Genomic DNA, 15,123 nt, shown 5'->3' on the forward strand with positions numbered 1-15,123 from the left:
TCATTGTAATTCATTAGCATTCGTTTTGTTGACTAGGATAACAAATATATTTAAAACCGTAACGTGATTTTGAAGAATTTCGTCCTTGCGTTACCATGTATGGAAGTATAGACACATTCTTCTTTAATTTAAAACTACAGTTGTGAATATGGGCGTTGAAAAGGAAGACTATATTATTACAAGCCATTCCTCATACAACCTATCCAGTTCTTTCATTACTTTTTGATTTACTAAAAGGTGAAGATAACAAATAGTGATCAATTTCATAACTTCCATAAGTAATACAAAATAGAGTTTGGCAAACACGAACCTCTGGATATACCAGAGATGGGATCTGGCGCTAAGGAGGAGTAAGCATCCCCCGCCGACCGGTCACACCCACCGTGAGCCCCACATTTGATATCTTCAGTTATTTATCTGTGATGCAGGTATGGAATTATTCTTCAGGGAATATGTATATCCTGGAAAATGGTCGATGCAATAAGTAAAGGGTATGCTTACTCCCCCTAGGCACTTAATCCCATCATGTGATGTCGACAGTGGATGCTTATCCCCCCTAGGCACTTGATCCCATCTCTGGTATTTCCAGGGATACGTGTCAGTTGTTTTCTCGATTTTGCATTTTTAGTCGATTTCTGTCTGGTTTCTGCACTTTTCGTCATACGTAATAATAAATGAAATTTCAGCTGACTAAGCGTCCTGTCTATTTACCTTCTTAAAATGATATTTGCTCAGACGAGATCATTCACTCGGTGACAGATCTAGAGCTGCATAACTCTCCAAATAAGGAGATGCATTGTTAATCTAGATTTAAATTCTCGATCTTGGTTAAATACGCACTGTAGAGGAGAAACTCGTAATGTGATTTTGATCTCTTAAATTGACTAAACCCAAAACAGCATTTAGAATTCCCTAATACATTATAAAGCAAGTTTCCTTATGAATGACTTGAATGACTCATGCTTCTGAATGTTGTAATTTCTTATAACTGTCACAAGGAACACATGAACTAGATAGAAAACAATATGCATGAATATTTAACATGTATTTATTTTTATACATGTACGTAACAAATTGACTCATTATTTGATACGCTTTGACAGATTTATAAATGTACAAGATTTATTATACACAGACGTATTATAGTACTGCGGTGTATGTACGTCTGTCTGTCTGTCCATCCGTTCGGGGTTTTCTGTCTATAATTTCATTTTTCTGTCACATATCAAGCTAAAACTTGCTATGAACTTGGTTCATAGAACTTGCAGAAACATTTTACACACATACCTTTGGTATGTCTATATACCTATTCAAAGCTAAAACCCTTTATTCATACAATGCAAAGGAAGTATGTCACAGCCTGATGATGGCTGATCCTTCCTGAAGCAAATTCCAACAAATCATGGCTTGAGAAAAACACCCTATGTAAGCATTTTCTCGGGCGTGTCATGTGTACTGTTTTAGGTATTCTTGTTTAAATTGGCGAAGATTTTTAGCTTATTGTCCCTGATACAAATCAAAAAAACATATTTTCTTTATCCATATTTAGGTGATTTTTTTATAGACCTGAAAGTTAAACTTTAGCGATACATCAATACGAGGGTCTCTACAGCCCAGTAGTTAGGTACTTCGTTACGTTTGAAAATACGGATGTATGTTTAATTGCTGGGATAAAATTCAGAAATTCATTTCAAAATTAAGGATTATCTCCCTCATGCATAGCTTTGATCCTTGGACGAATTTGACTCCAGTTTTTGGCACTGTGATTTTCCTTTAAGCTCTTACAAGTTTATTGTTATTTCGGATTTCCAAAATTTCGGTTTGAGCATCACTGAAGAGACATTATTTGTCGAAATGCGCATCTGGTGCATCAAAATTGGTACCGTATAAGTTTTACACTATAACATACAATGTAAATATCATGTTGATACATCCACACTTAGTATTATGATTTACTCTAACATCATCTCTTTTCAATATCTCTCTCTCTATCTATCTATCTATCTATCTATATCTCAATTTGAGCAGATTTAAATGCAGAAATATAGGGAAATATTTTAGAATCTTCTTCTCAAGAGCGACAGGACGAGGAATAGTCAGGAAGTATAGATTCACATTTTTCAAACTGTGGCCCTTTGAAGTTTATGGTATACATTTGTAATGATGTCTTTTTACTGATGCAATTGAATTTTAGGTGGGTGTTTTATTTCTAAAATAATGAAGAAAACGAACGACTGAGATCATTTCACAGGGAATTTTCTGTGTTGGAAGTGTTTGAGGAAGTGGTAGTGGATCTGACCAAATGCTGTATATCATTCAAACCAGAATTCATTGCGTCACCTGATAGGCTATAACATTTCTTAAGAATTATCTGTATAAAGAAAAATATGGGCCACTTTCTAACCACTCCTCACGAACATCTCCACTCTTCATAGTAAACTGCCATTAGGGTTAGTTGTTCTCAAAGATGAAAGCACGAGTGCATCCTGCGTAGGATGATGTTTGGCCACGGTTTAGTAGTGTGGGGTCATAATAAGGTATTAACGTTTTGCAAGGGAAAATATCGGAAAATATCATTACAAATCGTCATCTATACAACAATAACGTCATGATCAATCATATTGATATGCAAGTATCTTCAAGTTCAATTTCATGTTTGATCAATTGAGGGACCCCGTGGGTAGGGTGTATCCAGAGCACGAGATCAAAGTTATTTAGAAAATTAATTCAAACAACTTTTTTCCCCCAAAATTAACAAAGCCACATTAAATCAGATCCAAATACAAATGTTCCAAAGTTGTGTGAATTCAAGTTTTTATGTCCCACAACTATAGTCAGGGGTATATTGTTTTGCCCTGTCCGTCTATCTGTCCGAAACTTTGACCTTGCTCATAACTTTTAAATTGTCAGTGATAGGGTTCTCAAACTTTCCTTCTGACAAGACCTATATCTTCACACCACAATTTTTAACTTTGTGACCTTGAAGTTTGACCTACTTTTAAGTAAAATTGATGTATTCAATATCACCTGCATTATCTATGGTAGGTTTTCGTAAATTCTTTATGGCAAGGCCTACATTTCATACATGATCTTTGACCTTATGATTTTGTCCCAAATGTCACAACTTTAACCTTACTAATTCCTTTTGAACAGCGAGTCATAAGGCTCTAATATTTTATACATGCATTTCTTGTGACAAAACAATTTTATGGGTGCCAATTTTTTTAAAACCTTGTGACCGTAGACTTTGACATACCTTTGGTGATTGTGATGTCATACAATCTGTGTAGTGACATGTGTGTGTGTGAGCTGGAAGTTGCCTAACTCCAGAGCAACCTTAACGGTATGATGATACTTTCACTGGCATTAAATGTTCAAAATATCACTTATTCAGTAATTTTTACTTCACAATTTCACCAGCAGGATGTTTAATTGTACGAAGATATCTTTAGTTATTCGTTATATTCGACAAATTATCCTTCTTCTTTGACAATTCAAGGAATGGATACGCGTTCTGAAACTGAAAATCATCTCAAAGTGCAAGTAAAAGTTGCGCATAGAACCAAATACCGTCCATCTTTGTGCGCCACTCTGAGAATATTGTCATATTTTGTTTTGTTTACTTTGGTTGTTTTGTTTATTTATGTCTTTTTTCAGTTTTCGTTTCGTGGTTGTTCTCAACATTCTAACAGAATTCTACTCACAGTAGTTCCTGATGTGGATTGAGGTTATTCAGACGAAATTTCCTCTAGATTTATATTGTATATGGGAATTATGAGATTATTCACGGTTCGTTATCTTCACTTTTTCTGTCCTATATACTACATGTAGTACGTGTAATGCTTTATACAGAAATTATGAGATTGATAAGTGTTCGTTATCTTCACATTTTCATTCCTATATACTACATGTAGTACGTGTAATGCTTTCAGTCCTTCATATTGATATACCTGAATTCCTTTCTCATTTTTACCTAACCATGGAATATGTATATCTGCTGGTGGACGCTCTGTCCCCGAGGATGTTCTTCCATGAATATAACGTTTCATTATGGGTTTGATCACTGTTCCGTTATTTTCACATTTTCCCAAAGATGCTTGTTGTAAATTGGTTGAAAGTCGTCCTCAAAAGGGAAGTTTAAAATGTGAAAAACTTTATATACGGTTGGCAAAATTCGACCAGAAAGTTAACTTGAACTTTCAGCACAACAAAATATACATCAATTTTGTATTCAAAATAAATTCACAAGTAATCAAAGTGAACTACTGATATTTCCTGTTCGAAATGAATGCAAGACAACTCAAATAATAGTTATGTATTGTTTTATCTAGTCAAAACATGAGATATTTTATGACAATATCTTATGACAATATGAAAATGACGGCGTAGATCAATAAAAAATCTTTGGTATCTCATATAGAAGGTTTTATAAAAACAAAATGCCCGAGAAAAACATTTCCGAAAATGTGTTTTATCGTTCCAACTACAGTTTTTGGTCATTTTATCAATGAAGTATACGGAAAAAAGCAATTTCTGCCAAACTCTAATTATAAAGCAAACTCCTTGTCAAAAGATATGATTTGATCATGTGTTATAAGGATTGTGAAGGTCACAAAATATTGTGAAGGTCACCATCCAACACTTAGAAAATCTTATTTCTTCCATTTTCCGTCACGGGCAGAAAGGAAAGGTAAAAAAAAAAAAATTACAAGTCAATCGTTGCTGGTTCATAATAAATTGAATCTTATTTTAAGAATTTTGAAATATAGATGTAACAACACCCTTATATTATATCTATATCATGGAATACCTTGCAATACAAAAGCTTAAAGCCTAAACTAAACTATACTATAATTCATCATGTCTAAGTCTCTGACGACCCTTCTCTACTATTTTACTGAGTAGTGCTGTGGATTCAGATTTCAAATTTTGGCCTGTTGTGATTTGCGTATCTAAGATGACGTATCTCTTGCTGTTGACGTCATAGGATGGCCATTCGGGTACTTTGTCACTATTTGGATTTCTGAAAAAGAACATCAGTAAATTACATTTCATTCACATTATCGTAAATGACATGTACCATTATTGGTCATAGTGATATAATTAAATTACTAATATTCATACGGATCTAATTTTCGTTGAATTTATGATAAGAAAAATTCCTGAATTCAAATCCTGCAAGAGCAGGAAAAGTAAATTCGATCGTTTTCTGTTGTTTAGGAAATGTTCTAGTTACTGTATTATATCCCGTGGGGGTCCGGGTTAGATTAGGTCCTCAGTACCCCCTGCTTGTCGTAAGAGGCGACTAAATGGGGCGGTCCTTCGGATGAGACCGTGTCACAGCAGGTGTGGCACAATAAAGATCCCTCCCTGCTCATGCAATGGCCGTGAGCGCCGAGCATAGGCCTAGCTTTTGCAGCCCTTCACCGGCAGTGGTGACGTCTCTATATGAGTGAAACATTCTCGAGTGGGATGTTAAACAATATAGAAATACCTTATACAATACATGATCCTAGTTTTCAAAATGGGGAAACATATCAAATATAGAGACACGATGGGAATAAGTCAGAAACGGCGAGTCTTACCCAAACTTTGCAAAGTTGGCCCAGTACTGAATAACATTTTCCGACAGGGGATCATCATCCACCAAACCTTTACGCTTCTCTTCTGGTAAATCTTCTACGGAGATTTTGAAGAAATGATAGAGGTCATCACCATGTCTGGCTCCCTTAAACCAGGCGGGCGGATCTCCAAAGAATTGTGCAGGACTGGGTTTTGTCATCAAATACTGGAAGGTATTAGTCTCTTTATTATTGTTTGCGTGAATCGATAACAAGACATTACTTGGAACAATGAAAAAATGGTCACATCGGAATTCACAAATCTTGTTACTCTGTGCTTCAATGCTTTCTGTGTCGGTGTAAAAGTCACATATTTCTTGCGCTAACTCTGGGGCATTGCCAACAGCCATTTCCACATATACAGGAGCAGTCATTTCACACAGAAATCTCTTTGATATTTTTTCTGTGACATTAAATTTATAATGTTCCTGAATATCTGGACCTATGCCAAGGTACTCCATATTTCCTTCCCCATCAAGTGTCCCTGACATATAATCAACGGTACGGAAGAAACTGTAAATGTCGTCATCTGACGAACCCGGATATGCTAAATTTTCCTTTATCAATTCACCGTCAACATTCGGTACAAACCCTCCAAAATCAATAGACGTATTCAATGGTTTCATCATATCCATTACCGTAACAGAATTTGTAATATTGTCGACTGAGATTTCTTGAAGGCACTTCAATATTTCAGAGACATCTTCCTTATTACATGAATTTCTATCTAAAAGCATGTCTGCAGTTTTCTTCTCCATCTCCTTTTTTGAGAATGTAAAGATGGACGCCACACCACTCTGTGCAATTGCTCTTTGAAACAGTCCCTTATTAGAAGGAATCAACGTCTGCAGACTGACAGACATTCCACCAGCTGACTCTCCGAATATAGTGACAGAATTAGGGTTCCCTCCGAAGGCTTCAATATTCTTCTGAACCCAACGAAAAGCTTCAATTTGATCCCAAAGACCAAAATTACCCGAAAGTAAGGGATCATTCAACGTGAAAAACCCTATAAGTCCAAGTCTGTAATTGATTGTCACAACTATGACGTCACCTCCTAAAACCAGTTTCTGGGGTTTATATTGACTACCTCCACCCATACTGAATCCACCGCCGTGAATCCAAACCATTATAGAAAGATTGCGCTCCTTTGATATTTTACCAGGAACGTAAATATTTAGATATAAGCAATCCTCATTCTGTACCAAACTGTCAAGTCCGGGAACCGGAAGATCCCATTGCGGACAGGAAGGGGAATTTTCATTGGATGTTCCTTTCACATCTTCCCAGTCTGCCACTGGTTGGGGTTTCTGAAAACGTAGGTTTCCTGTAGGAGGTTGTGCAAACGGAATTTTTACAAATCTGTATACTTGACCCTTCTCATAGTTTTCCTCGTAACCTCTGACCCAGCCTGACGGGGTGTTGACCTCCACGGCATTAATTACATCTGCTCCTTTCACCGTGAAAATTGTCGATAACAGCATCAGAGCGATCTTTACAGACTCCATTATGATATTCAATAAACCTGAATAGTAAAAATATATACATGTATCGATATACACATAATATGCATTTCATGATTTTGATATTAATTAGTCATGTAAATTTCATCTTCAACAGTTTTTCTAAATGTGCACTGTATGTGCACTTTCTATCAATGTTCAAAAGCCCATACTTTCAGAATCTAAAGCCCTGTTTACAGTCTGTAGAGGAGAGTGAAATACCTCGGAATGAGAGATTTAGTTTGTATCTGTATTGAGTATATTAATAACAGACGATAAATACGTAGATTATGACATGTCTAACCAATCATCATGTCAGCGCAGCTGTAGATGTGTTGATGAAAGGTGAAGATAACGACCAGTGATCAATCTCACGAATCCCAATCATCATGTCAGCGCAGCTGTAGATGTGTTGATGAAAGGTGAAGATAACGACCAGTGATCAATCTCACGAATCCCATAAGCAATACAATAAAATAGTTGGGCAAACTTGGACCCCTGGAGATACCAGAGGTGGGATCAGGTGCCTAGAGGGAGTAAGGATCCCCTGTCGACATCACATGAATGACACAACCATAAGTCACCCATGATTACCTTGAAATACTCTCCGGGAAGTTTGACATCACCAATATACTAGAATTACATCACAAATGTTGTTCTAGAGATACAATCTGTATACACTATTTAAAACAGTCTTCAACGAATACCAAATTTCTATCTGATTTACAAGAAGATGATCTTTTTACAAGGGGTGGATCTGTGGTTCTCTGGTCTGTCCCCATATTTCCCAGAGAGCTACAGATCTGCAGCCAGGTCAAAAGCTTGGGAGCTAACTATCTTAATTAAAAATGGTGTATGTTGCCACCTTTTCAACGATATAAGACATACTGTGAAGAAACACGGAAGTAGCACCGCATATATTAAAATTAGAAGAGCAGACGTTGAGAAAGAGTCGTGTGATTAACAACATAATAGAAAAATACATTAAACGGGTTCAAAAGAAAAAAAGCCAACAGTTAAATAAACTGCTACAGCGTACATATCTTATAAATAATAATATATTAATCGTGGCTACCTAGCATTGCTTTCTCAATAAACGAAATCATTTGAAGCTGTGAAATTTCGGGTCGTAATGGGCTTTAATGAATATTTGAAGGTATGTTTGGACACAAGTATAGTAAGGAAATATGTTAAGAATTTTTTTCATATTAAATTTATAAGACAACGACACAAGAATACAACGATATCAGGCCTCAACCGTGTGCAGCTTTTTGTACGCCGTAAATCGAAGGTTTTTATAAGAGGTGGATCACTGGATCTGTAGCTCTCTGTTCCGTCACAATATTTTTTCAGAGAGCTACAGTTCTGCAGATAGGAATCATTGTACTATATACATTAGAATAGAGAAAATACTAACATGAGTTATTGCCCTCGACAAGAAACATTCTTAACTATAGATAATTGATTATCTAAAGAAAATATAAACACCTTTTCGGAATCAAATAGTTTATGAGATTTTTTTTTAAAAATTGTACCCAGCGAATAAATTCCTATGATATATGTTTATCATGCACAAAGATTAGTAAATTAAAGTTATGCAACCCCCCCCCCCCCACACACACACAAAAAACCACCCAACAACAACAACAAAACAACAACAACCTATGATGTTACATGAGGATGAAGTTACCTTAAACAATTTTGACCTTGATGACTTTCCATACTGTGTACCTGAGTGACCTGGAATTCAAACCTTCGTCCTCAAAGCAATACGGTAGTGAGAATAAGTTCTTTTTTTGTTGCAACATGTTAAATTTTCGGTTAATCAGGTTGGGAACACTTCTCCTATATATTCTCGGAATTTAAACGCCTTTAACGAGAGTAAATATATATCCCGTACAACCGAGAAAAACACCCGTGGAACACATTTCTTTTCGTTTCTCGTGAAAAGAAGAAAAAGAGCTAAAACGTCTGATACTTCTGCAAATACATTAATCAAAACAAAAACACTCACAATGTGCATTGGATTCAGACTCCTTCCCTCTTACGCAGCAATATTCTTGATTGACTGTTTTGTAAATTTTATAGATCTTGAGACAATTCACGTAATGATGAGTGTGTGTTGCACGGACTTTGCCATCATAGCACCAGCTTATGGTTATGTTTACTTTCTCGCTAAAGAGGGATACTCGCGTTTTAGTGAGAAGATCTCGCTATAGGGGAAGTGTTCCCATATATTAACCTGTTAATATGGACGAAAGTCTAGATAGTAAAACGCATAAACTTTGTATAGAGACTCTGAGGAACGAAAGAATTTCCAAGATAGTACTCTTTAATGTGAACATTATATTACGCTAAAATTCACCTCCGGATACCCACGCTATCAAGCAATGGTTCAAATTAAACATCAATTACAACATAGCAATCATATAATATTGTTACAAATGTACCTTAATGTAGTAATTAACTATATGCATGGTGCAATATTATATCATTGATAAAGAAAAAGATAGACTTACTTAACGTAGTTCCACACTCCTGTGACGTCATAAGATTGTGCAAAGTCAATAATTTAATGACTGGAACATAAATTTTGTTGGAGTCTTTTTCAATAGTTATTGTAAAAAATCTTGTTATCCATAAAATATTTCAAAAGTCTTAGTTATATTTGAATAGTCAATTATGCGTTTCAAAATATTGAATCCAAGGACAATAACTCTGTTTTCATTAAATTATTTATCAAGTCCATGTTTTTATTTTAAAATAACAACAGATAACTGTTTCTAATGAATTTCATAAAAATCTACATAGGGGTACATTACTTCAGTAGTGTCTGTAATGAAAATAAATCTGGAAATTCTTAACTAATTTGCCTTTTCTCATTACTCTGAATGTTAATCTATTGATTCCAAACAAAAAAATGCTACCTAAACCCCAAAAATCCAGGACTAAGGACCCACCTTAATGCTCCGCTCTATACGTAGTATCGCCGATGGAATTTTATAAAAACATTCTAGTTTAAATCGATGATTCCGGGGTATATTTATACGAGACGTGAATGTCCTCGGTATTGAACTCTAGACTGAGTCCCACATGCCTATATAAGGAAAGATTCATTTCCGCTCTATATATGGTCAGTGAAGCGCGTTTTTCTTGTTTGAGAGTCATGCCAGTCACACCATTAGGTGTTACCGTATCTATTATACTTGACAAACACGACCAGGATTCCTGTAATTTAATGCAATTCTGCCAAAATTTAACGAATGCATATATTTTTGATTAACCTGATTTCTACTTTCGATTTCAGTTGAATATGTCTCTTCCTAGAGTTATCGTTCATAGCACGTTTGTTTTTAGACTGGTCCCCGTCCCCGCCACTCATTGAGCATCCCAATAACGAATGATCAATGTGTGGCGGGGTCGGGGACCAGACTAGTTTGTATAAATGAGAGGGGATCCTTGCTTTGACAAGTCTGCATGGTTACCCACGATTTATTTGCCTCTAATCAGAAACGTATCATTTTCTAATGTGTCTAAGATAATTATACTTCTACGGTATACCATTTATCGGATTGAAGGATTGAATTGTGCCTTTTCAGTAGTATTATGTTTGAATTTATAAATAGGCGATTAATTCCGTTATTTTGCCATGTTAGTATTAAAAAAAAAAAGAATTCGAAAAATGTACCTGCCGCAAAGATTTCATTAGAGACAATTTTGTCTTAAATTTCACGGTCTATTTTTCTTAAGCAATTTCAATTTTGCTTTTTTTCTCTCTCTCTCTCTCTCCCTCCCTCTCTCTCTCTCTCTCTCTCTCTCTCTCTCTCGATCGATCGATCGATCGATCGAAACAATAGATGAGCAGGTCAACCCTTCAGATTACATATGTATATAGTGGACGTAATATTAACTATGGTATGTGTACCTCAAGACGTAGGTATATAAAACAATTTATTGTGATTATTTATGCATTTGTCTGTGTCGTGTTTATTGACCTGTCAGAATAAACACTGAATTAAATATACGAAGTCAATATAAATGACTCGGTACTGTAGACTAATATGAGCCTTACTTGTCATAATCATAATTCAAAAATGTCGTCGATATATACTGGTGTCGTAAAATACACAAACAATTAATTATTAATATGAATTAACATTACATGCTAAAGAACAGGAGTATGGCTATAAAAAAAATTAATTGATGTACCATTCATTTGAAACAAAAATGTAAATGCTAGTTAAAATTGTCATGTATCTGTAACCCTTTACACATAATCTCCAACCCAACCGACCGGATGCATTCATTTTAATTTTTTTAAAATATAATTCAATATTTTATTCCAGCTATGGTTACATAAATCAGCATTTAAAATGCATGCAAAAATTTAAAGACATGGCAATTGCTATTATAACGTTTAATCTAAATATTACAATATAAGATATTTCAAACAGAAACATTTTGAATTAAGGTGGCTCACTACACCCTGAAATAGTTTCTTAAATCAGTACGAGTTGATTTAATCATAAAAGATATGATGATATATAATAAGTATATATGCCAAAAAGTCAGAAAATATGCAAATTTGGATAAAAACATGATTTTCAAAAAATAATAATAAATGTTTCAACACATATGGACTCAGGGGATTTGAACTTGAGATATGCGGTTTATCAGCCCAATGCTTTAACCACTGAGCTATGATGATAGACAAACTAATCGATCGATACAAATAATATCACAAACATTTAAATCGCCATTTTGTGACGTAGTGTCATACAGAGTATAATCTTTAGTGCAGTGAGCTACCTTAATCAAACAAGGTTCCTGTTTCCTAGTGTGTAGTGTATTTACTGACTGACGTCAATAACGTTCTAAGAATGGATTAACGTTACGCTAGGTTTATAAAAATAGCATGACTTTAAACGTAAAAATATAGGTCTTAGAGATGGAGTAGGATCATGAAATTTATATTTCACATCTTCTACCCATTGCCTGTCAAATTCTGTAAAAAAAAAAAAAAAAAAAAAAAAAAAAAAAAAACCACCCTGAAAATGGGTAAAATTTGCGATAAGCAACTTTTCTCATGGGCCCAATCATATATATCTCGAATGCATGCCTAAGAAAATACACTGACATTTTGTAAACTAAAAAAAAAAAAAACCACACAAAACCCAGCAAATACCAACACGAGATTGAATTTACTTGTCGTAGTATTGAATATATAAGAAATAAATTGGGGAAGGGGGTACTATTTCCACGTTTTTAAAAATATCGTATGAGATAGACAACATTGTGTTTATTTGAGAGTCCCTGACGCAGAATTTATCTTTATTGAAATCCCTTCAGAATATTTTCTTTAATCGATCATCAGTTGTCTGAACCGGTCATGGTAGCTCAGTGGTAGAGCGTTCGCTTCGAAGCCGGATGGTCGTGAGTTTGAATCCCACTCGTGCCATGGCCGCGTCAAACCAAAGAGGTAAATGTAGTGATTGCTCCTTCGCCGAACGCTCGGCGTACAGGAGAATCACGGGGCTTTCGGATATGACCTTAAAAACGGAGGTATGATGTCGCGAAAGGCGTTTGCACCTTACAGAATCCTCACCGCTATGGCTTTGAGCTCTTAGCATATATTGTAGTCTAAATTTGTTGTACTTCACCTGCAATTGGTGACGTCTCAATATGAGTGAAAAATTCTCGACGGGACGTAAAACCAACCAACCATTTGTTTAGTAATAAGTACAATTTAACGTACGACTTATCTGATGGGGATCACGGTGGATGACTGGTGAACAGGGATTTAACGTACGACTTATCTGATGGGGATCACGGTGAATGACTGGTGAACAGGGGATTTTCACTCCTCATGGCACCTCTGGTGCGTCCATGTGTCTGTTTGGCTCTTCAGTGGAAAGTAGATTTGAAAACATTTAGCAAATCAACATCAAAACGTTTCACTTTTCAACACTTTACGATAAATTGAAAACTAGATATTTTGACATCATAGATAATTGCTTCTTCAACAAAAAATGGAAAAGGAAATATTCATATCTAGTGATAAGTCATCCAAAAAATTACTTTGTTAAACACCACTTTGATTCTGCGCACAAGTACTCTGAAATTTGGGGGAAAATATGCTGGAGTTCCTCATTGACAATATCTTCGTAGTCTTTGGTGATTAGGTCTTCCAGCAGTCTGTTGGAAATCCTATGGGACCGAATTGTCATCTCCTGTTGGCTGACCTGTTTTTAAATTCTGATGAAGCAGAGTTTATTCAAAAACTTCTACAAGAGAAGAAAAAACTCTTGCTTTCCTCCATCGTCAACTTCCCATATTTATATAGCAATATTCCATTATCACCTGCATATGGTGTTTTTATCTCTCAACTGATTCGATATGAAAGAGCTTGTTCTGCGTATGATCAGTTTTTAAATCGAGGCAAGCTACTGACAAACAATTTGATGGTACAGGGGTTTCAACAGTCTCGATTAAAGTCAGCATTTTGCAAATTCTATGGTCGTTATAATGATCTAGTTCGTCAATACAACCTATCGTTGGGTCAAATGATGTCTGACGTGTTTCATACCGATTGTTAGGCCGTTCTTGGCACATTGATTTTGACTACGGATAACTCCATTTACCTGATTAGGATATAGGACTAACGGCGGGTGTGACCGGTCGACAGGGGATGCTTACTGCTCCTAGGCACCTGATCCCACCTCTGGTGTGTCCAGGGGTCCGTGTTTGCCCAACTATCTATTTTGTATTGCTTATAGGAGTTACGAGATTGATCACTGTTTGTTATCTTCACCTTCCCAAATGTTGTTTACACCAAAAGGAGTACCAACTTTGTGCTGGGGCATGTCTAATAAAGGTGTTTTTTCATTAAACATCATGTACAGCATGCAAAATGCTTCGTCTGCTCCGCCATGTTTGTTATTGCGAGATCTCGGAGGTGGATCAACTAAAAAATTTAAACATTTACAATCTGCGCGAAAATGTAGTTACTCAAGCCACTCCGACAAAGAAAGGAAAATCATATTGTTGCAGAAAGAATTCACACTCTGCTGTTCGTTTTGTAACTTGATATTATATCTAAACCTTTTTAATACCGACGAAATAGCTTTCTCTTCGGTAATTTGTCCATTGATGTAAATACTACCTTATATGGCATATGCAAAGAACTTGACAATCGGAAGTTGAAACTTCAGTACATCCAAGATGGTGCACAAATATGAATAGAGAAATTGGAATATATCGAAATTGTTGAAAACGGTAGAATAAAGCCTCACAAATCGTAAGTTGCAGGTTGTAACTTTATAAATTGACTAAGAAACATAGAATATCATTCTATTACCTACAGAAAGTCAGCAAATGTTTTGAATGATCAAAAATGTTGCGGGAGTGAATCACTCCCGCATTTGCACCATTACGGAGATCCTTGGGAGGTGTAGCCCTCTCCCCCTCCAAAAAGATCGGAGAGGACTACATTATTGCAGCTATAGTACATGTAATGCTTTAAACAGAAATTATGAGATTGATCAGTGTTCGTTATTTTCACATTTTCATTCCTATATACTACATGTAGTACGTGTAATGCTTTCAGTCCTTCATATTGATATACCTGAATTACTTTCTCCTGTTTCATTTTTACCCACCGAGTATCTGCTGGTGGAGATTCTGTCGGATAATTGTCGCTCGATATACCAGTACATGTATATTTTTCCATGAATATAACTTTTCATTATGAGATCGATCACTGGTCAATATCTTTGCCGTTTCCCAAAGATGCTCGTAATAAGTTGGTTGAAAGTAGTCATCGAAAGGAAGTTTAAAATGTAAAAAAGTTTATAGACGACGGGCACAGTTCACTCGAACTTTCAGCACAACAAAATACAAACCGGTTTTGTATTCAAAATAAATTCACAAGCAATCAAAGTGAACTACTGATATTTCCGGTTAGAAATGAATGATTGATTGATTGTATCTTGCTTAACGTC

General features: G+C 35.7%; 1 protein-coding gene across 2 annotated transcripts; it reads right to left on the reverse strand.

The window, feature by feature from the left end:
- Window positions 1–4,305: 4,305 nt before the first annotated feature.
- On the reverse strand, window positions 4,306–10,148 carry LOC125665998 (carboxylesterase 1C-like). Of its 2 annotated transcripts, XM_056151240.1 has the most exons (4): window positions 10,084–10,148; window positions 9,643–9,702; window positions 5,586–7,146; window positions 4,306–5,023 (listed from the first exon to the last, which is right to left on the reverse strand). In XM_056151240.1, exons 2-4 carry the CDS (start codon window positions 9,671–9,673, stop codon window positions 4,849–4,851), a joined length of 1,767 nt encoding a protein of 588 aa, XP_056007215.1. In that variant the 5' UTR covers window positions 9,674–9,702; window positions 10,084–10,148; the 3' UTR covers window positions 4,306–4,848. The 2 variants fall into 2 exon arrangements, with proteins under 2 accessions (XP_056007215.1, XP_048755006.2); XM_048899049.2 differs by lacking the exons at window positions 9,643–9,702; window positions 10,084–10,148 and adding an exon at window positions 7,428–8,641.
- Window positions 10,149–15,123: the final 4,975 nt, after the last annotated feature.

Source organism: Ostrea edulis, chromosome 10, assembly GCF_947568905.1.
Source record: "Ostrea edulis chromosome 10, xbOstEdul1.1, whole genome shotgun sequence".
In the NCBI taxonomy this organism is placed as follows: domain Eukaryota; kingdom Metazoa; phylum Mollusca; class Bivalvia; order Ostreida; family Ostreidae; genus Ostrea; species Ostrea edulis.

What these genes read in the sequence shown, in the direction of transcription:
- LOC125665998 (XM_056151240.1), bottom strand. Translation starts at nt 9,673, where the DNA reads ATGACGTCACAGGAGTGTGGAACTACGTTAA. An exon ending in GGAGTGTGGAACTACGTTAA is followed by an intron (nt 7,147 to 9,642) that starts GTAAGTCTATCT and finishes TTTACTATTCAG; the next exon opens with GTTTATTGAATATCATAATG. An exon ending in GCCAACTTTGCAAAGTTTGG is followed by an intron (nt 5,024 to 5,585) that starts GTAAGACTCGCC and finishes GTTCTTTTTCAG; the next exon opens with AAATCCAAATAGTGACAAAG.